Genomic DNA, 21,597 nt, shown 5'->3' on the forward strand with positions numbered 1-21,597 from the left:
ACGAACGAACTAACGAGCGCATTTAGATGTATATGCGTACGATAGGCGAACGCGTCGCGCAAATCTATTTTAAACGCGATCGGAGAGCGAGAGCGCTTGTGAAAGCCCCGACGAGAGAGGCGAATTAAAATCCGCATATACCACGCTGGCCCGAGAGGCCGTTTAGTCGACGACTTTTACTCCATCCGAGAAAGTGGCGAATTTAGCGCACGTTAATTATAATGACGGATCAATTGGTCGAGCCCGCCTGCGTGGACGAGCAGCTACGTAGACATTTGCAGGGCCATGGAATATTGGAAACGGGTCAACAGACCTGCTGGACCATCGATTATTCCAAACTCAGTGAGTTTCATTAAAGCTACTTACATCGTTCTCTCGCCAATTCGATTATTTATACGCACGTTTTACAGGCGGCAGAGGTGTAATAGCCAGCAGAGACGTAGCCAGCGACGAGCTCGTCTACGAAGACGCGCCGGTGGTGCAGGGGCCGCGATGCAACGACAAGTACCCGCCCATGTGCGTGGCCTGCCAGAAAACCGGCTGCGCCCTGTTCCCGTGCGATCGGGGCTGCGGCCTGCCGGTCTGCTCGGACGCCTGCCAGGACGATCCGCGACATCGCGACGTCGAGTGCCCGTATCTGCGCGAGCTCGAGCCCGACTGCGGTAGCGACTGGTCCCTGCCGCTTTTGCAGGCCCTCGTGCCCGTCAAGGCGCTGCTGCTCGAGAGCCATTTCAAGGATATATTCTATTGCTTCCAGTCGCACGGCACACCCAAGTACGGACGCGAGGTACGTACCATTTCGTGGCGTTTTGGATTTTACGATAATTATAGTTATGTATTGAGTCGGATCAAAAATGACGAAAGCCGCAGAGAGATTCTTTTTTTAGTTAGAAAATATATTTCGATTTACAGGCAATCCCCGCTATTCGCGGTTAATTCGTTCCCGAAAAACACCGCGAATACCGAAACCGCGAATACCGAAACAGAATCCCCGTTATTGCGGATAGACCTAATAGTTGACTCATTAACCTCGAATCTACGTGCAATTATGGCAATTTTTCTCCTTCTTTTATTAGCTCCAAAATCTTGAGCTTTTGACCAAAATCCATCACAGCTTTATTAAAATTATTACTAAACAACCGTGAAGTAAACCGCGAATAAGCGAATCCGACTCCCGCGAATAGCGAAACAATGGCTCAATTAAAGAACCGCGAATAAGCGAAACCGCGAATACTGAGTACCGCGAATAGCGGGGATTGCCTGTATACAATATACACAGACTTTCAGACAGTTCGGTATTTTACAAAAATGTTCAATGAGCGTACACCAGAATGTTTTGTACATTTAAAAGGCGCGTGAATAACAAAAATTTACGGACAGGAACGTTGACGTTTGGCGAGTATGGCTTTGCCCACTCTCGAGCAATTGGACACGTTGATCTGTTTGGTGATGAAATCGCCAACGTCGACGAGACGATCCAAATCCACGCCGGTCTTCATGCCCTCGCCGTGCAGCATGTGGACCAGGTCCTCGGTGGCGACGTTGCCCAGGGCGCCGGGCGCGTACGGGCAGCCGCCCAGGCCCGCGACCGAAGCGTCGAACACCCGCAGACCTTGATCGAGGCACTCGTAGATGCTGGCCAACGCCTGGCCGTAGGTGTCGTGGCAGTGGGCCGCGAGCCGGCTCGTCAACGCGTCGGGCCCGGCGACCGCGCGCAGCTCGCCCAGCACGGCAGCCCAGGCCTTGGGTGTACCGGTGCCCACGGTGTCGGCCAAGCCCACCTCGTCGCAGCCCATGTCGAGCAGTTGGCCGGCGATCTCGGCCACTCGGGCCGCGGCGATCGGTCCGTCGTAGGGGCAGGCGATGGCGCAGCTCAGGACGGCCCGCACCCTCGGCGCCCCGGGTCCGCTCTCGACCAGCAGTTGGCGGGCGGCTCGGACGCGCTCCAAGCCCTCGGCCACCGAGCAGTTGGTGTTGCGCTTGCTGAAGCTCTCGGAGGCGGCGGCGATGAGCACGACCTCGCGGGCGCCGAGTCGCAGTGCCTCGCGGGCTCCCTTCGCGTTGGGCGCCAGGACGGCGTAGCGCACACCCTCGCGAGGGCTCAGCTGCTCGAGGACCTGGGGGCCGTCCGACATCTGGGGCACCCAGCGAGCCGAGACGAGACTCGCCACCTCGATCGTGCGCAGGCCCGTGGCGGCCAGTCGCTCGACCAGCTCGACTTTCGTCGCTGTGGGCACTTGTTGAGGCAGATTCTGTAGGCCGTCGCGTGGTCCGACTTCGACTAGGCGAACTTCGTCGGCGTAACCGCGCCGAACGAGACTCAGCGCGGCTCGCTTCAAGCAATTTCGGGAAAACATGTCTCTGGCGTCGACTTAAATTTGTTTATAATCTCACTTTGCTTTGTATTTGTGCATCGGTGATCGATCTGAAATCAATCAATCTAATTAATACAAGGTGTATTAAGATTTTGTCGAGTCATTTTTAGATCAATGGAAAAAAAAATTTTTTAACTTAATTTCAATAATTTTTTCATAAATCATCGGAATATTTTCAAAACAAACGTCCGAATTCACCACAAGTCTTTAATTAAAAGAAATCACGGGTATTCAGATTTGTCTTTATCTCCCACACAACTCTTAAAAATTGAAAATTGAAGTACTTTATAGTATAACAGTAAGAAAAGTATCGGAATATTTACCACAAATGCAAAACTCGCACAGTCTGCAAAGCAGCTGCTCCAAGCATGGGGGGCACTGATAGAGTATTACCGCGGATTAGACGCCGCGATAACGCAAAAACATATTTGCACAAAAAGCATCACCAACACACGAGCACACGCATAGAGAGTGCGTAAATCGCTGCCATATTAGCGCGGTAAATTCGAAAGCCAATATGCACGTCCTCGGCAACGAAATTCAACCCGATTTTCCCAAGCAGGTCGACATGCTGAAGAAGAGCGTGAAGAATCCGTTGAAGCCCGAGGACGAGGAGTTCATGCGACTGGTGTGCCGAGTGATGGACACGAACTCGTTCGAGACGGCGGCCATACGCGCCGACGACGCCACGAGTCTGCGGGCGCTCTTCCCGCTGGGCTCGCTGACCAATCACCAGTGCGTGCCGAACACGCGCCACTTGGTCGACGACCGGGGCCACCTGCTGGTCTACGCCGTCAAGCCCATCGCCAGGGGCCAGGAGATCACCATGAGCTACGCGGATCTGCTCTGGGACACGACGCTGCGCAGGCAGTTCCTCCTGGCGACCAAGTACTTCTCGTGCCTGTGCTCCAGGTGCTCGGATGCGACGGTAGTACAGTCTTCTTTTTTCTTCGATTCGAACCAACCGATAATTTATTCGACTGTGACTTTTTTTTCGAAGGAAGCTGGCTCGATGCTTGGAGCTCTGCACTGCGCTCACGATTCTTGTCCTGGCAAATTACTGCCTAACGAACCTCTGGACTTTAATACAAACTGGGCTTGTACTTCATGCCAACTAGTCATTAAAGCTAAACAGGTAAAACTCTGGCTTTGATTTAAAAAGTAACAACGTTTACTGGAATCATTACAAATTGCAGATTGCTTCGATAAGAGCAGGAATATCGGCAGCCGTTGAGGAGTTCAAGTATAAGAGCCCAAGGCGAATGCTTCGCTTCATTATCAGAGAGCTTAGTATTCTTGTTCCACCGACCAATTACGTCATGATGTCTATGATGTTTAGAATTATATCAATATTTGGACGATCCCCGGGTCTTGAGTGGTCAGGTGAGTTAGAAATGTAATTATGATACAATTTAAAAACATCAGTAAGTATCCACTGTTATTATTTTAGAGCTCACCGATGAAGAACTGGACATAAAAATTCAGTATTGCGATCGACTTATTTACTGTTTAGACACACTCAACTGCGGTGATTGCACGAAAAAAGGTAATGAATATGTGAAAAAAGTGAAAATTGAAATTATAATCTTCATGTTTGTTTATAGGATTGATTTTGTATGAGTTGCACTGTGCAAACGTCGAGAAGATGAAAAGACTTTCAGAAAATGAAACAGATCAGTCTGATAACGTCCAAAATGAGGTATATTGAACAGTTTAACAGTTTTTGATTGTACGGATATTAAGAAAATTAATTTTTAACTTTACCAAATTATATTTCAGTCGATTCTATCAAAGGCATTTGAAATTTTAAAAAATGATGCAATAACACCACTTGACTACAGGGAAGCATATAACGTTAAAACATCTGTTTCGTGTACAATATAAATGATCAACTTTAATTAATATTTTATTGTCACAAAATACCTTTTACACATTCATTCACCAATAAATGATTACCATTTACAATGTTATCTATATTTATTTTACTAAATTCATTAACTTCTAACAAAGAAATTACGATTATTATGCTGATTGTGCAAGAAGAGTTTTTACTTCTTCGTACATATTTGAACAAGGCTTGAGATTTTCTACATCTTCTTCGTCTAGTTTATCTTTCAGTCTATAAAAAGAAAACCAAAAGTACAAAATAAGTAAAACAATTTACAATATAATTATAAATATTTATCATGAAGTATAATCACCTGTACAGTATGTCATCGGTAAGTACCGTTTTTAAATTAGTGTTTTGAGAAATTTGCTCCCTTTTCAATGCAGTGTGTATCAATGCTACATCATTCAACAGCAATGGATCAGATTCTGTAAGTATACAAATTGTAACATTATTATAAAGTGTTAATTTATTATTTCATGTTTTTCTATTAAAATAAGACTAACCATCATTGGAATATTTTTTAAGTAGTTTTTCAACATAATCGGTGCCCGCGGCTTTAACGGAAATACCGATGCGTTGGAACACAGCTTTGCATTGCCATCGATTGTGTACAGATTCAAGACTAGTATTGGTTGATCGTCTTGGTTGAGACTCTTTAACCAGACTTTCCCAGTCAACTCCAAGAGCATCGCCCAAGCCCTTACAGCTGGTTTTGACATCTTCCTCCAATTCACCGTCGGATATTTCTTCAAAGTCCATAGTCTCCATGCTCTCCTCCTCAATGTTTTTATGACTGAAGGCATCGGAATCCTTGTCTTTGAATACAGTATCCTCGAGAGCTTTTGGCGAAGCGTGCGCCAGATCTTGGCTCTTGACCGAGGCCGAGTCGCGATCCGTATCCGCTAGTTTTCTCGGCAGATTTTTATTTTCTGCAACACTGATTTCCTCTTCCATATTGAGTATATCATCGGGATCATCGCTGATGTCACTGAGATCACTTTCCGCATGATTGACAACAACCGGTAGCGGTTCTTCGATGCGCTTCGGTTCCGGAGGCGGTGGTGGTGTCTCCTTCGGCGAAGGCTCGGCTTTGTCGGTTTTCGGTACTGGCAGCAGACTTCTGCGTTCACCGGATTTTTCGCGACTGGCACGAGGTCGACCCTCGGCAAGTTCCATAAGTTTCTTATTGATTGGTTCGTCCTTCATACTGTTATGCAAAGCCTGCTTAGCGGCGTGACTAGGTAATTCCTCGCGACGCTCTGGAGTGCTGTATGGTCTTCGTTTTCTGCGAGAAAATAGTGAAGGTTAAAAATCATGATCATTCCGAAAAGCATAGTTGCAATCTCATTTACTTACCCATGATCCGAAATGATCTCCAACTCTTTAGCGATGCGATCGTTACGATAAGGCGGTCGAGGCATATGTGGCCCTTGGCTGTCCCACTTACGCTCAGGCAACAATGGGAGCGAAGCATCGTAACGAGGTTGACCAGACCAGGCATCGTCAGGGGCTGCTCCACCAGCTGGGGGCAAGCTCTCGCGATCCCACATAGCCTGTCGACTTCGCCAGTCGCGCTCGTCCCACTCGCTGGGCGGGTAAGCTTCGTGCGGGACCTGAGGAGGCGCGTCCCAACTCTCCTTGACCGGATCATCGCGACGGCCGCGGCTCGCTGGCAAAAGTTTTCGAGCTTCGTACTCGTGTGGCGGCTCCTCCTGCTCGTCCCACGTATCGGTATTGCGCACGGGATAATTACGTGGGCTGGCCACGACGGCATCCCGGCGCTCAGGATCCTTGTAGCGGCGTCGGTCACGTTCCCTGTCTCCCCGGTCGCGGTCGTACTTGTCACTCGTCACCGGTCGACTCTTAGCTCGACTTTTGTCAAGACTTCCGAGCGTCTGGTCTTTCAATCTGTCCTTGTGTCGTGGAGCTTTGTCGCTCGGCAGAAGACGATCCTTGTCGCGCTCGCGATCTCTGTCGCGCTCTCGTTCCCTCTCCGATCGAGCTTTAACACTAATGGGCCGTCGATCGTCATCGCGTTTACTTGGTAAACGTGAATGACCTGAATCCCGATGCTCTTTGTCAAGAGCACGCCTGTCTCTGCTTCGACCTCGTCCAGCCAACTCCAATTTATCGATCGGAGCTCTTCTGGAATCCGGCTCCCTCGGTGCTTTGTCTCTATCCCGTTCCCGCTCACGGTCTCGATCACGATCTCTGGACCGCCCAGCGGTTACTCGATCCTGGTGGCGCGTGTCCTGGCCTCGAGGTCGCATTCGCTCGGGGCTGCGCTTCGTCTTGGAGGCGGAGCTGGACGCATATTTGGCGGGTGTGCGAGAACGTCGATCGGTGGTTCGATCGCGCGATCGCGCCTTAGATCGATCGTCACGACCTTTGCTATCTTTGACACCTCGGTCGAGGACTGTCTCCTTCCTTCCGCCGTCCAATCGATGATCGAGCGACTTTTTGGGTAACAAATCTTTACTCAGATCATCGTCAAGGCGTATTTTTTTGTGAGGTGCCCTGACGTCCTTTTCCGAATCCCTGGGTTTAGATTTAATCGGTGAATCGCTGCGCAGACGTTCTTTCGTCTTCAATGGGGCCAGCTGAGAGGCGATTGGCAACGGTGTCTTAGCTCTGCGTTTACAAAAATTTGCTTTAGTATTGTTTGAGATGGTTCTGGTCCTGCCTTCTACAATTCTTTTTCTACTTTTATTGCTATTCTTAGACAAAACTTTTGTCTGTTCGACTTTCCGTTGCTTTGATGATCCAGATAATATTTTTTTGTAAGAATGGCTTGCCAAATGTTTTAAATTTAATCTGTGAATTAATTGTTTTATTCAGTTGGATTATTTGAATGAGATTAAGGTGATCAGTATCCTGGCCCAAAATTACAATTTTTAAATCAATTTTTCTGAAACATCTTAATACTCCTTTAAAAGGCTCTATGACAAACTTTATTTTGATGTTCTTGAGGTTTCCATAGAGCTTTATCGGGAAATATTCAATTGAAGCTTCAGAAAATATGTTTGAAAATTCTAAGTTTGAGCTGGGGTATGGATCTCCTCAAGGGTAGCTCATTACCAAATGGACAAACACAATTTTTTACCCCCGATGCAGGCGAGGTTTAAATTCTCTTCAACGGAAAGTCGTGCGATTAAGACAAACAAAACTATGAACCACAAATTATGTTAGGCAATAAGACAAATGTAAATAGATACTTACTTCTTTTTCCTGTCTCTATCATCATCAAAGTCAGGTGAGGTGCTGTGTTTAGTTTTCTTGAACCTTTTTACTTTTTTATTTGAGTCTGAAGTAGAGCTAGATGATGAATCATCGCTACTAGAAGAAGTACTACTACTCGAAGAACTTGAACTGCGTGAACTGGAGGAGCTACTCATGTCTTTTTTCTTATATTTTAATTTATCTTTCCCATGTACTTCTTTATCTTTTTTCATTTGCAGCTCCAATTCTCTTTGAAGTAACTGTCTGCGCCGTTCTAAAACTTTTTCGTCTTCGTACTCCAGATCTGTTTGATTCCAATCTTCTAAATTTAAGTCCGGACTGTGAGTGGCTTTTACAATTTTGGAAGTAAGGCGTTTAAACTGATCCTCAATAAGCTAAAATAAAATGGGTGGATAGAATAGTGGTTACTCTGGGCATGTGAATAATAATGAGTTTAATTTACCAATGATGGATTTGCTGAGGCATTATCCTTTTTTACTCGCTTCGAAGGGCTGATTAGTATATGAGTGTTGGCAAATCTGAAATCATGAACAATATATTGTTAAAGCAGAGTTAATTACTTTAATTCTTGTAAAATAAAAATACTTACTTGCAGCTTTTGCCATAAGAACAGCTACCAGTAACTGCCCAATTCCTACAATAATCAGCTGGGTTTTGAGTTGATGCGGCTATGTTTACAGCCGGCTTAGTTCCCAACCTCTCAAAAACACTTGGACGCCGCGAATCAATGTTACATTTTGTTGGGTCAACCGCTATTTTCCTTATGTTTGACTTTGACATATTATCCACATCAATAAAACCAATAATAACTTGTTGCACTAAAGGCTCGATACTTCGAACTCAACTCATCCTTGACGACAAGGGACATAAGACCAGCTATTGATACACCTGGACGCCGGAATAGAAGAGTCGATTATGACTCGGGCACGTATTTATTTCAAGCACAATCAAGCACGCATGGAGTTGAAAAATCTATAATAAAAACAAACTAAGGCTGTCCACTGGCCTGAAGCTGAAGTAACCTAAGTTACTAACCGGGCCCATTACCAACTCACAGAAATTAAATTCATCATTTCTGTTGTAATAAGTTGGCAACACTGAACGTTAGATGAAACCGCAACATTCAAATCGTGACGATAATGATTTTATCGTGTAATATTAATTTCCGAGTACGAAAAAAGTATTTAGAATTTTCTTATCTTTTTTTATCTTTTTCTATATTAATTGTTTTAAACCAAGTCTTCGTAGAGATGAAATGATTATACAGCGTGAAACAAAAATGTATGAAAACTATTAAAATAAAGTATAGTTCCAAGCAGCGATAACTTTTTTAACAAAAGAAATTTTTATGAGACTCAAAAAGTAAATCATGTGAAGTAATAATTACAATGCTTTTGAATATTAAGCAACTTTTATATATTTTTTATTTTGTAACTTTAAGTATGAATTAATTTTTACCTTGAAAGGTAAGATATTTTAGCGCATTTACTTTTAGATGTAGAATCATTGTAAAATGAATTGTGTTCTCTTATAATATAAAAAAGATTTCAACGAAAATCTTTATACGTATAATAATAATGATGATTCGCTTGACTCACAGCCGGATCCCATCCAATAATTGTAAAGTTCATTCACGTCTCCTTTTGGGTTTTTCCAGCAGTTACCACTACAAAAATATGTAACAAACGTAAATGCAGCGGAGGGTGAATCGTGCGCTTACACACGTCACATGCCACTACCCAGCAGGTATATATCAAGTTGTGTTTCATCGTGCTCAATTTTATGTCTACAGTGTCAGTTACAAATTTAAAGAGCTCGAGACGTTTGAATGTATAATTTAAGATGTGCACACGGTAAGGATCATTTGCCTATCCCGCAGTGCAATCATGACATTGAATCGCTAAAACTAAAAGCGAATTATAAGTCAATCTACCGTTGAAATTTTTTCAGGTCCATCGAGGTTTGTGCACACTCTCGTAAACAGATCGTCTGTGCAAAAAGAGGAAGAGAGAAAGGGTACAGATAATCGTATGTATATATACGTTCCATCGCTATACGTCAGGCGCATAGACGTCAATGCATGCATTATGTTTTTGCGTCTGATACGTGTACCGCATATACCTATATAGCCTTAGTCAGTCAAACGCTCTCGTCGCTGAGCTTGCACGAGCATCATCAGTCCTCCTTTGACGGTCGACGATTACGGTTCGCGTGCGTTCCCCTTCTCTATTTTTCTTTCTCTTTCTCTCGCGTTCTTTTTCTCGATAATAACAATTGAGTTTAAGGATATAGCAAAGCGTCCGTTGCTGCTGCTTGTGTTGGTGTATACACACATCTACACGTTCGTGCCTACGTATTATACGTATACAATATACAGCAGCTCTCTCGTGACGCGCAGTTAGTCGATCAGCGCATAAAATACCTCTATCCACAACACAGCTCTGCTGCTACTACTGCTGACCGTACTAGAGCGACAAAGACGGACTCTGGGTTGTCTGACACACTCTGCGGGCTGTGTGAAACCAGATCGCGTACGTAATAAATCGGAGCAACGAGAGACTCTGCTGCTGCTGGTTTCCGTGCGTCTCTTTCTCTCGCTTTTTGTATATACACCTATACCTACGCGCGTACTGTGTGTATTATGAGCGCGCGCGCGTGTGTACCGTGTGCGTGAGAGACAGATTGGTCAGCGCTAAATTGTATACATACAACTGATAACAGTCCGCAGCTCTGTTGTCTGCGACCAGTGAAATTGCCTAGTGCCTGTGTATTTCGTGTGTACGGCCGTCTTTGTTATTGCGCGTCGATAGCAGCGCAAATCGTCAATTTTTCCCAAAATAACGTCGACTTTTATCTGCTAATGATCCGTCGTAAAATACAATAAAAAGCTCGCGACGTGCTTGTAGTCACCCGCTGCCGATCGCACACGACGCTCGACGACGACGACGACGACGACCATGAGCTTCTGCTGCTTCCTAGCAGACGGATAAACGAGGCCTACGTATATACACATTATATACAGCGCGTACACACAGAGAATACTTCAACAGCTATATACATACAGAGTTATAGGTATATTATATATATACCAGCCGAACGAATCTTGTTGTGTCTGTATACATATATCTGTGCAGTGTGTGTGCATCGCTCGCCTATATACTCTCTCGTTGTTGTCAGAGCCGTGCTTATATACGTTCAACTAAATAAACTCTCGAAACGAGAGTCGCGTGCTGCGCCTTATTTCTGACACTCGCCGTTGACACTGCTGTCCATCTCCGCAGCTGCAATCAGCTTTTGTATACATACTCTAGAAAAAATAAGGTGAGTTTCTTCCATGTAAGCTTTCTCTCTCTCTCTCGCTCTCTTTTACGTGCACACATACGGCGCGAATTCACACAAACACTGCTGCGACCCAAGCAAACTCCTTCGCATTCTCTCGACTCCGTTTTTGTATATTCTATTGCTATAACTATATACTTTTCGTTTTACGTGATCGCCCTCTCTATATCTCTTTTATATTCACGCGCACATCTACCTATACGTAATGTGCAAATGTATGCGTGCGAGAATATAATAGTGCGATTCTACCCAGCGCGACTTGGTCGCGCTTTCATCTTTAGCAAACTCGAGTTATCACCTGTGTACATACTTGTACAGTATACATACATACATACATTCATACATAATATTAGGGATTGTGGAGCCAAACTGGCCGATATTGCATAGCCGCAGTCATCTTCGTAAACATATATAGCACTTATATACAAAGCGAATGTACTGCGTTTTGCGCATTACGCTATTATTTTGACGTATCGATAGCAGCAAACTGCAAAGGCCTGAATATACACACGCATACATAGACTCGCTAACACACGCATTTTCACGCATACATCCATTGGTAAGCGCTGTATGCCCAATCTTCCATGATCTATTGTTAGTATTCCATACCTTTTAATTTCTCTACTTCTCTCACATGCTACTGTTATAAAAAAACCAGGTCATTTCACTTTGTTTACAAGTGCGTACACAACTATACTTTTCATGAGTGTTTTTATCCTACTGAACCATTTGAAACAATTAATCACCGTTATCGCGAGCAATTTTGCATCGCGTAATGTCACGGTCCGATTATTAATTGACATTTTTTTAATCCTTGCAGAAATCATGCCGCTTTTTGGTAAATCACAGAAAAGCCCTGCCGAAGTGGTAAAGGCTCTTAAAGAAGCAGTCAATGCTCTGGAGCGAGGTGATAAAAAAGTTGAGAAGGTATATATAATTTCAAAGCATTTGTTATTTAGAAATTTTTTCGAGAAAAATATTTTTATATCTGATATTTCTATATATTTGTTAGGCACAAGAGGATGTAAGTAAAAATTTAGTTCACATAAAAAATATGCTGTATGGAACCGCTGAATCAGAACCACAAGCTGACATAGTAGTTGCTCAATTAGCACAAGAGCTTTATAACAGCAATCTTCTGTTATTGCTGGTTCAAAATTTGAGTCGAATAGATTTTGAGGTGAGTTTTCTACAGCCTTTTCATGTCTTCAAAAAAAAATATTAATTACATAACTTATTACTTTTTAAAATTGCAGGGCAAAAAGGATGTTGCTCAAGTTTTTAATAACATTTTGCGTAGACAGATTGGTACAAGATCTCCTACTGTAGAATATATCTGTACAAAATCAGAAATTTTATTCACTTTGATGTCAGGGTAAGTCAAGAATCAACCTTAAATTTTATCCAAAATAAACCAAAATCTGACTGTCTTTATCAAATTATTTGCAGATATGAACATCAAGATATTGCATTAAACTGTGGTACAATGCTGAGAGAATGTGCTCGATATGAAGCTTTGGCAAAAATTATGATATACTCCGATGATTTCTACAATTTCTTCAGATATGTTGAAGTATCAACTTTTGACATAGCTTCTGATGCTTTTTCAACTTTCAAGGTAAAAAATTAAACCAGTCATAGAGCTTGCAATTGAATAAAATTCTAATAAGTTACCTGAACTAACAATTGTTTTCAGGAACTTCTTACTAGGCATAAAATTCTCAGTGCTGAATTCTTAGAAGTTAATTACGATAAAGTTTTCTCACATTATCAACGATTACTTAATTCAGAAAATTATGTAACTCGCCGACAAAGTTTGAAGTTACTTGGAGAACTTCTACTTGATAGACATAATTTTACAGTACGTTTATTTACATTATTTTGAAATCATAACTATGGCAAATATATATTAATCATGAAATTCATTACAGGTGATGACTAGATATATCTCTAATCCAGACAATTTGAAACTAATGATGAACATGTTAAAAGAAAAATCACGCAATATACAATTTGAAGCTTTTCATGTCTTCAAGGTAATTAATTATTTCCTTTTGTTACATATTTTAAAATGTAAAAATATTTGCTTTATAAAATTTTTCTTTCTTTTTTTGCAGGTGTTTGTAGCAAATCCTAACAAACCTAAGCCTATTCTCGACATTCTTTTGCGTAATCAAGAGAAGTTAATCGAATTTTTGACACGTTTTCACACGGACCGTTCAGAAGATGAACAGTTTAACGATGAAAAAGCTTATTTGATCAAGCAGATTAAAGAGCTTAAGGCTGTACATGAAAATTAAGTTGGAGTACTTTTTATACTGTTTTCCAGTAGTTGTATGTAAATAAAATTTACATTCACAATATATTAGTGTAACATTCAGACTTTTCAATAATAATATAAAACTTTACTATTACCTTTGATTTCTATATTGCTTTGAAAGCTGAGCAGCTGCAGAAAATAGTCTATTTTTTTTAGAACAAATTTTATTGTAAATTTTTACGCGACAAAAATAAATTAAAGCATACAAGCTTTTGCATCAATATAAGCCTATTCTGTCAGCTGTATTCGAAATAATAAAGTGCATCAACCTATAACATGATGCATAATGCTAATAAGAAAATTTTTCTGTTGTGTTATAGTTAGTTTTGAAAAAACTTTGTCATAGTTGCTATACTTTGTATTTTAAATAACCAGGTTATTATTGAGTGCAGGCGAAATGTATTATCAATAAAGCCAGAAGGCATTGGCAGCTTCATTCTAAACAAATAAAATATAATCTTAAGCATATAAAAGATGACTGTTAAGAATGTAACGCCAAAACAATAATTATTGTTTATTATATTTATTGCAATAAAAGTATTATTATAATACATAGAAATCAAACTTTCAAAACATTTTTTAATTTTTCACATAAAACCATTATGGTTATTAAAAGCGTAACAAATTTATTTCTTATTTAGTAAACAACCATTAAAAACAATACCTTAAATATCGATTGATAAATAAACAGTGCCTTAACATGTATGATAATATATAATTAAAATTTTTACAATTACAAGTTGAAAGATTTATGCGCATCAGTAGTTGAAGCTATGCTCAAAATATTTAATCTCGTTGCGAGAGCTGTTATAGCTTGAGAATTACTAGAAAATGCTCTAGGCCGTTTGTGTTTCAATCCCCAATCTGGTTTTGGACTAGGCATAGCATCGTTTTTAGCTTTAGTAGTTTGCAGTGAAGATTTTGACACTTTCTTATTGATTGAGGTATACAAAGTACTTAATAAGTATTTAGAATGAGCACAATTTTTCATTGCCTAGAATAATTAAAGTATTTATTAATCGTTTGGAACTTATAACGCAGAAGTAAAAAAAATTTAATTGAATTATTTTAAATTACCTCCAGATAATCATAGTCTTCAGTTAATACCCATATTAAAGTCGCGGTACACAAGAATAAATCATCCTTTTTATCTACGGAAATTGTTAACAGTCTAGCTAAAAGTTCTATGTGCTCTTCCTGAAAAAGAAACAACAAACGTTCATTAATATTGACGTAATCCAGAATGCTGAAAATCGTTTAATAGTTTGTTAGTTCACCTTGAGAACGTATTTTGTGGTGTGCTTGAACTTGGCTAGAGTCAAAAGAATACTAACGTCTTTCAAGCAAACATCTAGCCAAGGTAGCGATCTATTAGCTTTAGTTAATACGTCGTACAATTTATCTACCAAATTGAACTGACATACATTAATGCAGGCATTGGGTGATAAACGCGTAATGACATCTATAGGACATAAGTGTAGTGCGTTAATATTTCAAATTCGTTCAATTATTGAATGAAGAAAACAAAAGCCTTACCTAGCGATGACAAGCAAATCGATAATTGCCCGATATTAGAAGCAGTTCTAAAGATTTCAACATTCTCTTGCAATCGAAAAGCGAGCGTTGCCGATGGAACAGCAGCTTCAGCCGCCTGTTTCGATCTCTCACGCAACAAAGCCATACGTTTACAGGCAGTTTGCCGAGTCTTGTAGCCTCTCCAGAAAGCTTGAATTTTCACAGCAGCTGCCCACATCATCCTCTGCTCTTGTAGATCTTTAAAGACGACCAGCCACCAGTTCTCGATCACGCCGATCGCCCATTTTCGTTGAGCGTGCTGCAAAACGGTCCTCCACCAATTTTGGATCTTCAGCACCGCGGTGTAGGTGCGACGCACGTCTTCTCTGACTAAATAACCCGTTCGCCAGGCTCGATATCTTCTTTGCAATGTAATGGCAGCCGCTCGTTGCTGTTGATACCGATCTCTCGCCTTTCTCATTTCCAGCACGGATCGCCAGAATCGTTGGATTTTTATTGTTGCTAATCGAAGCTGCTGGTAACGCAGGGCCAACTGTTTAGCTCTGACGATTCGCTGCATTTTCGTGACGGAATCTCTCAGCTCGATGAACTTCTGTCTTGTTTGTCTTGCTTTGATAATGCATTTACGCCATTTCTCGACGAACATCACAGCCATTCTCAGCTTTTTGTATTCAACCACAGCCAGATAACGGCGCCAGTTCTTTTGAATTACAATTGCAGCTTCTCGTTGTTCTTTGAATTTACGTCGCTGACTATGCATTCTCCAAAGACTTTGTACCTTCACAATGCAGTTCCGTTGTCTCAGAAATTCGTCACGAATTTGTCTTCCATGCAGAACATGTCTTCTCCATCTTTGAATGATCGTCGCAGCACGTTTTTGATTATGGAATTTAGTTCTGGTTACGTAGCCTTTCCAATGCTTTTGTATAATTACGGCCGCGTTGCGCGCGTTTGTAAATTGTTTCCTTAATGCTTTCGTTCTCCATAATCTTTGCACTTTGACTGCCGCTTCTTTGAATTCGAGGAAGTCTGTGCGAACTTGTCTTCCAAACAGAACATTTCTTCTCCATTTTTGTATGACAATTGCAGCCTGTTTCTTACGCAAAAAGTCTTGTTGAGCGGAATGAGCTCTCCAATATTTTTGAATAACGACGGCCGATCGTTTCTGATTGAGGAATTTCCGTCTTAGTTGTTTCGTTCTCCAGGTTCGTTGCACATATTCAACGCTGGCTTTCAAAGACAAAAATTCGGCTCTTACTCGTCGACTCATCAATTGATTACATCTATATTTCTCCAAAATTTGAACGGCTTTTTTCGTTTTTTTGAATTGTTTTGAGAGAACCAATGACTTCCAGTTCTTTTGCAGAACTATTGCGGCTGATCGTAAACGTAAAAATGTTTGTCTTTCTGCTTTAGCAGCTAGAGTGGCTCGCCATTTGGCCTGTAGCAAAACTACTGCACTGATCGCCTTGGCGTACTCTCGTCTAACTTCTCTACCTTTTTGTAATGCACGCCATCTCATCTGTAGGATACGAGTCGCAGCGATTCTTCGTAATCTTTCCTCGTGTCGCTTTTTCTCGCGGAGCATCCGCCACCATGATTGAATTTTTATCGAAGATTTACGTAAACGCAAGTATTCATCTCTCGTTTTTTTCATCAATTTCTGAGATTTCCATCTTCTTTGAATAATCGTTGCTGCCCATTTTATTTTCAAGTATCGAGCTGCGTCTTTCTTGGCAAGTTTAATCGCTAACCACCAAGTCTTGATCTTTCTCATTGCTGATCGCTTTTCCAAAAACGCATTTCGTACATTTCGTGCCTCGACTGAATTACTGTACCAATTTTCGATTTTCAAAACAGCTGACTTCTGTTGTACATACGATTTTCTGGCTAACTTCATACGCAAATTTTTTTGTGACACTATAGCGGCTTTTTTGAGTGCCAGGAAATTCGAACGTTCTCGTTTAGCCATCAATGTGGCTAGCCATCGCTTTTGCAATATTATTATGCTACAACGAATCTTTTTGTAAGATTTCTTTTCCCTAGCCGATCGCCACCACGTTTGAATTTTCAAGCAGGATACTTTTTGAAGTTTTAATGCATTCACATAATCTTTGGTGCCTATATAATTTCGCCAAGCTCTTTGTATGACGCGAACGCTTTGTTTTTGTATCAAGAACTTTGATCTCTCTTCTAGAATCGTGTGCTTAATGATCCATTGTTTTTCTATTGAATTAACTGCTTTTTTGAGAGATAAAAAGTAGTTTCGATCTTTTTTCAGGACCACGCAACTTCTCCACCAAGCTTGTACAAACTTGATTGCCTCAATTTCACGAAGATACAACTTACGTTGATTTCTCATGAGAAGAGTTGCACGCCACTTTTGTTGTAGAAATATTGTTGCATGTCTTTGCCGTTGATAGTTATTAAATACTTTTTTTCCCAATTGTCGGTTTCTCCAATAAGTTTGAATTACCACCACACTTTTCTTTAGATCAACATATACTTTTCTTTGTAATTTCATTTCTTGCTTGGCTCGCCAAAGTGTCTGTAACTTGATGATCGTTAGTTTTTTCAAGCGCATATTTTGTACAAATGGTTTTGTAAATGCGATTCTTCTCCACCATCTTTGAATTTTAATTATAGAACTTCTACATTGCTGATACATTTGCTGTTGTTTTTTTACTTCCATTCTCATTCTCCAGTAAAGTTGAATTTTACATACCGCTTGAGTTTTTATCTCCAGTTGCTTGGCATATTCGAGTTTTAAAATGTGCAATTGTCGCCTGGCTAAATAACATTTCCAAGCTCTCTGGATCACAGATGCCGCGTTATGTTTTCTATTCCGCAGCATAAACCTGACACGCACATACCAAAGTTTCGATCGCCACCATCGTTGTAGAATTTTAGCAGCTTTTTCAAATCTCGGTGCTTGAAACTTGTAAATAATTTGCCAGAGAAGAGAGAGAGTTTTTTCTTTATGCCCATCGGCGATGCACTTTCCGTCTATGTCACCTGCTATAGTGTAACCAGCCTCGTTGAGTGTATTTAAAGCTATGTTAACGTTGTGGACTCGTTGTAATCGAGATATTGCAGGTACCCGACAAAGATTTGTCAGACCCCCTTTTGCGGTCATGAGCTCCATAACCCGGCACAATCGTACTCCGTCCCGCAAATCAAGACACAAATCTTTCACAGCGTAGTCAAATTCATCCAAATAACTCTGCTGGTAAGAGACGACGTAGCTGTAGTTGCGCAGGACTTTAGTTACATCACCGATTCCGCTTAGGAGTTCGCGGGAGAACGTCAGTATCACAGATCGGCTGTCTTTCATCGCAGCTTTTTTATGAAACAGGCATGGATCGTGCCCGATGAGTTTGTTTCTTTTAGCATAATCCAGAAAAAAGACGAGGAACAAAAATTTTTTCAGCATAAATTTGTTCATTAATTGTTGAAATGTATTGAGACGAATATTCGGATGTAAATTTGATGAGTGAGTTTTCACCAAAAATGGATCGGAAAAGAATCGATTGATAACAAATTTCGATAGACCAATCAAATCGTTGTTTGATTGAAGAGGAATAGTTTCTCCGTAAATTGTTTCCAAGCCAATGCGCAACCATAATGGATTGTAACTAATGAACAATTCCAATATTATTTTTTGAAGCCCTGAGAATAAATTTACGAAATTTTAAAATTATTCTTTTGTCAAATTAGAAAAATAAATTAATAAAATTACCAATATCTCGATGTAAATCTTTGTCAGATCTTATAATTAAAATTTCTTTTTCAATGCAACGAGTTGTGTTAGAAAGAACAGTAATAACATCTGGCCTGCGATACATGGAACAAGCAGCTTTTCGCAAAGAATTTAGTCGTGTATTGGTATGATAACGAGCTGAAATAGCCTCTTTTGTTTCAGCTAGAGAAACCTCTTTGGCTCTGCAAAACTGCCAAACTTTTCCGACATCGATTGGTGCGGTATCAACGTCTGTCGTCAAATGTTCTGGTGGAGTTAACAAAGCATTCAACCATTTTTTGAATTCTATTTCTTGTTTATAAATCCATTTATCGTCATAATATAAAGTACTGTGGAAAAATTTAAATACCAGTAGAATCACTAAAGTTAAAAAAGCTCCAAAGGAAATATTTTCATAGATTATTGTACCTTGTTAAAAATGGATCGTGCGTCATTGTGGCGGCAAACGGATCGGGATTACAAAACATCGTTAAAAAGTCGTTGGGATCATGTAATTTGACACTGACTTCTTTGCAACTTTTATTTTTCGCAATCTTATCTTTATTTTTCATTAAACTTGCAAGAGAGAGTTTTGAAATTTTGATGCCTGGAATACCCGGAACAGAACCATCACCTAAAACAATCATATTTTACATGTATTTTGCATAATAAGAATTATTTATTAAAAATAAAAATTCACTTTGTTTTCATTATGAATAAGATATTTTGCTAAATCTAATAGAACATTAATTTAAAAAATATACTGCAAATCATATTTACTTTTAATTGATTGATTAATTTGGAATTTTTTCTTCGCTGTCACTGGATCAATTGGAAATTTTTCTTTCATTATTTTACTTCGTTTTGTTGGTGACACTCTTCTAATTGGTGATTTCCATTGCTTTTTATACTTTGGAGGAGAAATTTCAATGCGAACTGGTTTTGGTTTTGATTCTAATGAATCATCTAGAATCATCTCTTCAGAATCACTCTCCTCTTCTTTTATACTATCCAAAGTAGAATGCATAAAATTTGTTTCTATAGGTGACTGAGAATTATCTTTAGATTTAATCCACAGATCTGCCTCCACGCAATCTTTTAATGTTCCAGAATCTAGTTGTGATTTTGAAAATTTACTGTTAATATTAAATTTAGAGTTGTCCAGATGAGATTGATTATTAATGGGCACTGATTTTAAGCCATCCAATTCATGATTATCAATATCAAATGTTTTAGCAAGACAAGTTGGTTTTAAGTAAGAAGCATTTGTATCAATGTTTTGTGGTAGATGTAATTCATAAGTACTATTTGCATCAGCTTTAGGCAAAGGACTTAAATTGAATGTTGCATTGCTTTCATTGAACCCATCAACGATATCATTATTATCAGATTTAGTTTTTTTAGTTTTTTGAATTGTAGAACAAATATTTGGTGAAAATATAATTTGATCTGCATTTCTTTTTGTAGGACTTTTGAATGGCGTAAACTTGATATTACTTAATAAGGTAGAAAAATCTGTCTTTTTTTCTTGATATTCATTGACATTAATTTCTTCTGTATCTGTAGGTTTAAACAATGAGACATCATTATGTTTATTTTGAATCTGAATGTTTTCAGGACTTATAGAATTCTGAAATTCTTCTAAATTTAAACATTTTGGAACGGTGATGTATGTTTCTTTTCTTAAGGTCATTTCCACTTTAGTTTCAACTTTAAGCGTGGATGTTTCTTCTTTATAAATCTTATTTTGTTCTTCAAATATGTCTAAAATAAAATTTAATAATCATATCTATATCTATAATAATTATTAATCATTGCATAATAATAAATTTTTATATTTACTAAAATATCATATTGCCTTACCATTTTTAGCAGTAAATGTTTCATGAAAATTTTTTGTTTCGAAGCAATCAAATTTTGATTTGACTGGTGTAAATTTGAAATCAGTTGAATCAAGAATTTTAGAAAAATTGGATGAGGTAGAAGGTAATTTTCCTTCATTATACTTTTTTGATCTAGCATTTTCAAGCATCCAGTTTGTATTAACATTGCTAGAACGATTCTCTTTGTCACCAAGACCAACAGTTATTGATGGTTCTTTCATTGCAACTTGAGGCTGACTATTTGGTTTTGGATTAAATTGTTTGTTTTTGTTTGACAGTATAGATTTGTGAGAATTAGATGTAGAGGTACAACTTGTTTTTGATCCAACTAAAGGTCTAGATTTTGTTTTTAGTGTTCCTTTAAGAACTTTTTTTGTAGGATCAGTACAATTCAATGATAAAGGAACATCATACTTTATTCGTCTACTGTCTGATAATTGTAAAATATCTCTCCATGATCCACTTTCAATGGGTTTCCAAGTTATTTCTAATAAAGCTTCACTCTCTGGATCAATAGCCCATTCTGTAGCACTTATATTAATATTCCTCTCTGGTGGAGGAAATTTAGAAATTGATACCTGAAGTAAGAGGTGAAGATTACATATTTATCTTTTCTAATTTTAACCAAATTAATAATAATATTTACATTAAGCGGTCGATTGTTTGAATTTTTCAAAGCCAGAATGCATTTCACGTCGGTATTGACTTTTGTATCCAACTTAATTTTTGTTTGAGGTTGAAATGGAGCGAGTAACAAACTATATTTATTGCTACTAGAAACAACTTTACAAACAGGTTCAGCCGCCTTTTTTTCCTTCGGGGTAACATTGATCTGAAGAATTGTCATAATTATAAATAAACAAATCAATCTGAATGGAAATTCCTACTAACAAACTTACTTGAAAAAACATGGTTGTAGGTATTCTGTGTTAGCTAAAATAACTTGAGAAGATAAATAACAATCACTTAAATTCTCATTCACGTTCTCGCTTCGAAGCGTTATTAATGCGTAAAAGTGTTTGATTCGTGGTTTAAAAGACCCACATATCTATCGTATGGATTTATTTATCCATATTCACTTGATACACACAAATGTATATCCACTTTGAACTAATACTATGATATTATGATATGTAACATGTAGGGGCAGGTATTGTTATACCGCCGCTGGAATGCAACACTATAACGGACTTAAAGTTTTGAAATTTCAAATGCTTGTCATCGCTTTGCGCAAGTCGCCGGCGATCGCAGCGACAGCTCTAGGGTCAATATTA

At 39.6% G+C, this 21,597-nt stretch overlaps 5 protein-coding genes across 7 annotated transcripts; 2 read left to right on the forward strand and 3 right to left on the reverse strand.

Annotated features, from left to right (window-relative positions):
* The first annotated feature begins 221 nt into the window (after positions 1 to 221).
* On the forward strand, positions 222 to 4,273 carry LOC106658239 (protein msta-like). Its single transcript, XM_014380096.2, has 8 exons — positions 222 to 342; positions 411 to 787; positions 2,938 to 3,303; positions 3,376 to 3,510; positions 3,572 to 3,758; positions 3,826 to 3,921; positions 3,980 to 4,074; positions 4,155 to 4,273. The coding sequence occupies exons 1-8, from the start codon at positions 222 to 224 to the stop codon at positions 4,257 to 4,259; spliced, it is 1,482 nt and encodes a 493-aa protein (XP_014235582.1). The 3' UTR covers positions 4,260 to 4,273.
* Positions 951 to 2,803, reverse strand: LOC106658255 (hydroxymethylglutaryl-CoA lyase, mitochondrial). Its single transcript, XM_014380117.2, has 2 exons — positions 2,699 to 2,803; positions 951 to 2,425 (listed from the first exon to the last, which is right to left on the reverse strand). The coding sequence occupies exon 2, from the start codon at positions 2,355 to 2,357 to the stop codon at positions 1,371 to 1,373; it is 987 nt and encodes a 328-aa protein (XP_014235603.1). The 5' UTR covers positions 2,358 to 2,425; positions 2,699 to 2,803; the 3' UTR covers positions 951 to 1,370.
* On the reverse strand, positions 4,257 to 8,552 carry LOC106658248 (zinc finger CCCH domain-containing protein 13-like). The gene is made up of 7 exons (XM_014380110.2): positions 8,096 to 8,552; positions 7,949 to 8,024; positions 7,486 to 7,880; positions 5,623 to 6,897; positions 4,770 to 5,551; positions 4,577 to 4,691; positions 4,257 to 4,494 (listed from the first exon to the last, which is right to left on the reverse strand). The coding sequence occupies exons 1-7, from the start codon at positions 8,284 to 8,286 to the stop codon at positions 4,398 to 4,400; spliced, it is 2,931 nt and encodes a 976-aa protein (XP_014235596.1). The 5' UTR covers positions 8,287 to 8,552; the 3' UTR covers positions 4,257 to 4,397.
* Positions 8,553 to 9,673: 1,121 nt separating this feature from the next.
* Positions 9,674 to 13,260, forward strand: LOC106658273 (protein Mo25). Of its 3 annotated transcripts, none has more exons than XM_014380150.2 (8): positions 9,674 to 10,827; positions 11,666 to 11,772; positions 11,858 to 12,025; positions 12,102 to 12,220; positions 12,295 to 12,463; positions 12,542 to 12,706; positions 12,777 to 12,881; positions 12,963 to 13,145. In XM_014380150.2, exons 2-8 carry the CDS (start codon positions 11,671 to 11,673, stop codon positions 13,143 to 13,145), a joined length of 1,011 nt encoding a protein of 336 aa, XP_014235636.1. In that variant the 5' UTR covers positions 9,674 to 10,827; positions 11,666 to 11,670. The 3 variants fall into 3 exon arrangements, with proteins under 3 accessions (XP_014235636.1, XP_014235637.1, XP_014235638.1); XM_014380151.2 differs by lacking the exon at positions 9,674 to 10,827 and adding an exon at positions 11,150 to 11,404; XM_014380152.1 differs by lacking the exon at positions 9,674 to 10,827 and having other exon boundaries at positions 11,671 to 11,772; positions 12,963 to 13,260.
* A 522-nt stretch (positions 13,261 to 13,782) lies between these two features.
* On the reverse strand, positions 13,783 to 21,514 carry LOC106658272 (abnormal spindle-like microcephaly-associated protein homolog). The gene is made up of 10 exons (XM_014380149.2): positions 21,223 to 21,514; positions 20,970 to 21,155; positions 20,304 to 20,901; positions 19,221 to 20,204; positions 18,870 to 19,074; positions 18,441 to 18,790; positions 14,702 to 18,370; positions 14,443 to 14,627; positions 14,243 to 14,362; positions 13,783 to 14,159 (listed from the first exon to the last, which is right to left on the reverse strand). The coding sequence occupies exons 1-10, from the start codon at positions 21,232 to 21,234 to the stop codon at positions 13,899 to 13,901; spliced, it is 6,570 nt and encodes a 2,189-aa protein (XP_014235635.1). The 5' UTR covers positions 21,235 to 21,514; the 3' UTR covers positions 13,783 to 13,898.
* Between the last annotated feature and the right edge of the window lie 83 nt (positions 21,515 to 21,597).

The sequence above is a fragment of the Trichogramma pretiosum genome, unplaced genomic scaffold, assembly GCF_000599845.2.
Source record: "Trichogramma pretiosum strain Unisexual culture from Peru unplaced genomic scaffold, Tpre_2.0 scaffold6, whole genome shotgun sequence".
NCBI lineage: Eukaryota > Metazoa > Arthropoda > Insecta > Hymenoptera > Trichogrammatidae > Trichogramma > Trichogramma pretiosum.

Excerpts from the sequence above, each read along its gene's own strand:
- LOC106658239 (XM_014380096.2), top strand. The coding sequence starts at position 222 with ATGACGGATCAATTGGTCGAGCCCGCCTGCGTGGACGAGCAGCTACGT. Across the intron at positions 788-2,937 it reads CACCCAAGTACGGACGCGAG|GTCGACATGCTGAAGAAGAG; the intron begins GTACGTACCATT and ends TTTCCCAAGCAG. Across the intron at positions 4,075-4,154 it reads CTGATAACGTCCAAAATGAG|TCGATTCTATCAAAGGCATT; the intron begins GTATATTGAACA and ends ATTATATTTCAG.
- LOC106658255 (XM_014380117.2), bottom strand. The coding sequence starts at position 2,357 with ATGTTTTCCCGAAATTGCTTGAAGCGAGCCGCGCTGAGTCTCGTTCGG.
- LOC106658248 (XM_014380110.2), bottom strand. The coding sequence starts at position 8,286 with ATGTCAAAGTCAAACATAAGGAAAATAGCGGTTGACCCAACAAAATGT. Across the intron at positions 6,898-7,485 it reads GATAGAGACAGGAAAAAGAA|AGCTAAGACACCGTTGCCAA; the intron begins GTAAGTATCTAT and ends TTGTAAACGCAG. Across the intron at positions 4,495-4,576 it reads ACCGATGACATACTGTACAG|ACTGAAAGATAAACTAGACG; the intron begins GTGATTATACTT and ends TTCTTTTTATAG.
- LOC106658273 (XM_014380150.2), top strand. The coding sequence starts at position 11,671 with ATGCCGCTTTTTGGTAAATCACAGAAAAGCCCTGCCGAAGTGGTAAAG. Across the intron at positions 12,221-12,294 it reads TTATTCACTTTGATGTCAGG|ATATGAACATCAAGATATTG; the intron begins GTAAGTCAAGAA and ends AATTATTTGCAG. Across the intron at positions 12,707-12,776 it reads TTGATAGACATAATTTTACA|GTGATGACTAGATATATCTC; the intron begins GTACGTTTATTT and ends AATTCATTACAG.
- LOC106658272 (XM_014380149.2), bottom strand. Across the intron at positions 18,791-18,869 it reads CACGATCCATTTTTAACAAG|TACTTTATATTATGACGATA; the intron begins GTACAATAATCT and ends ATTTTTCCACAG. Across the intron at positions 18,371-18,440 it reads AGATTTACATCGAGATATTG|GGCTTCAAAAAATAATATTG; the intron begins GTAATTTTATTA and ends ATTTATTCTCAG.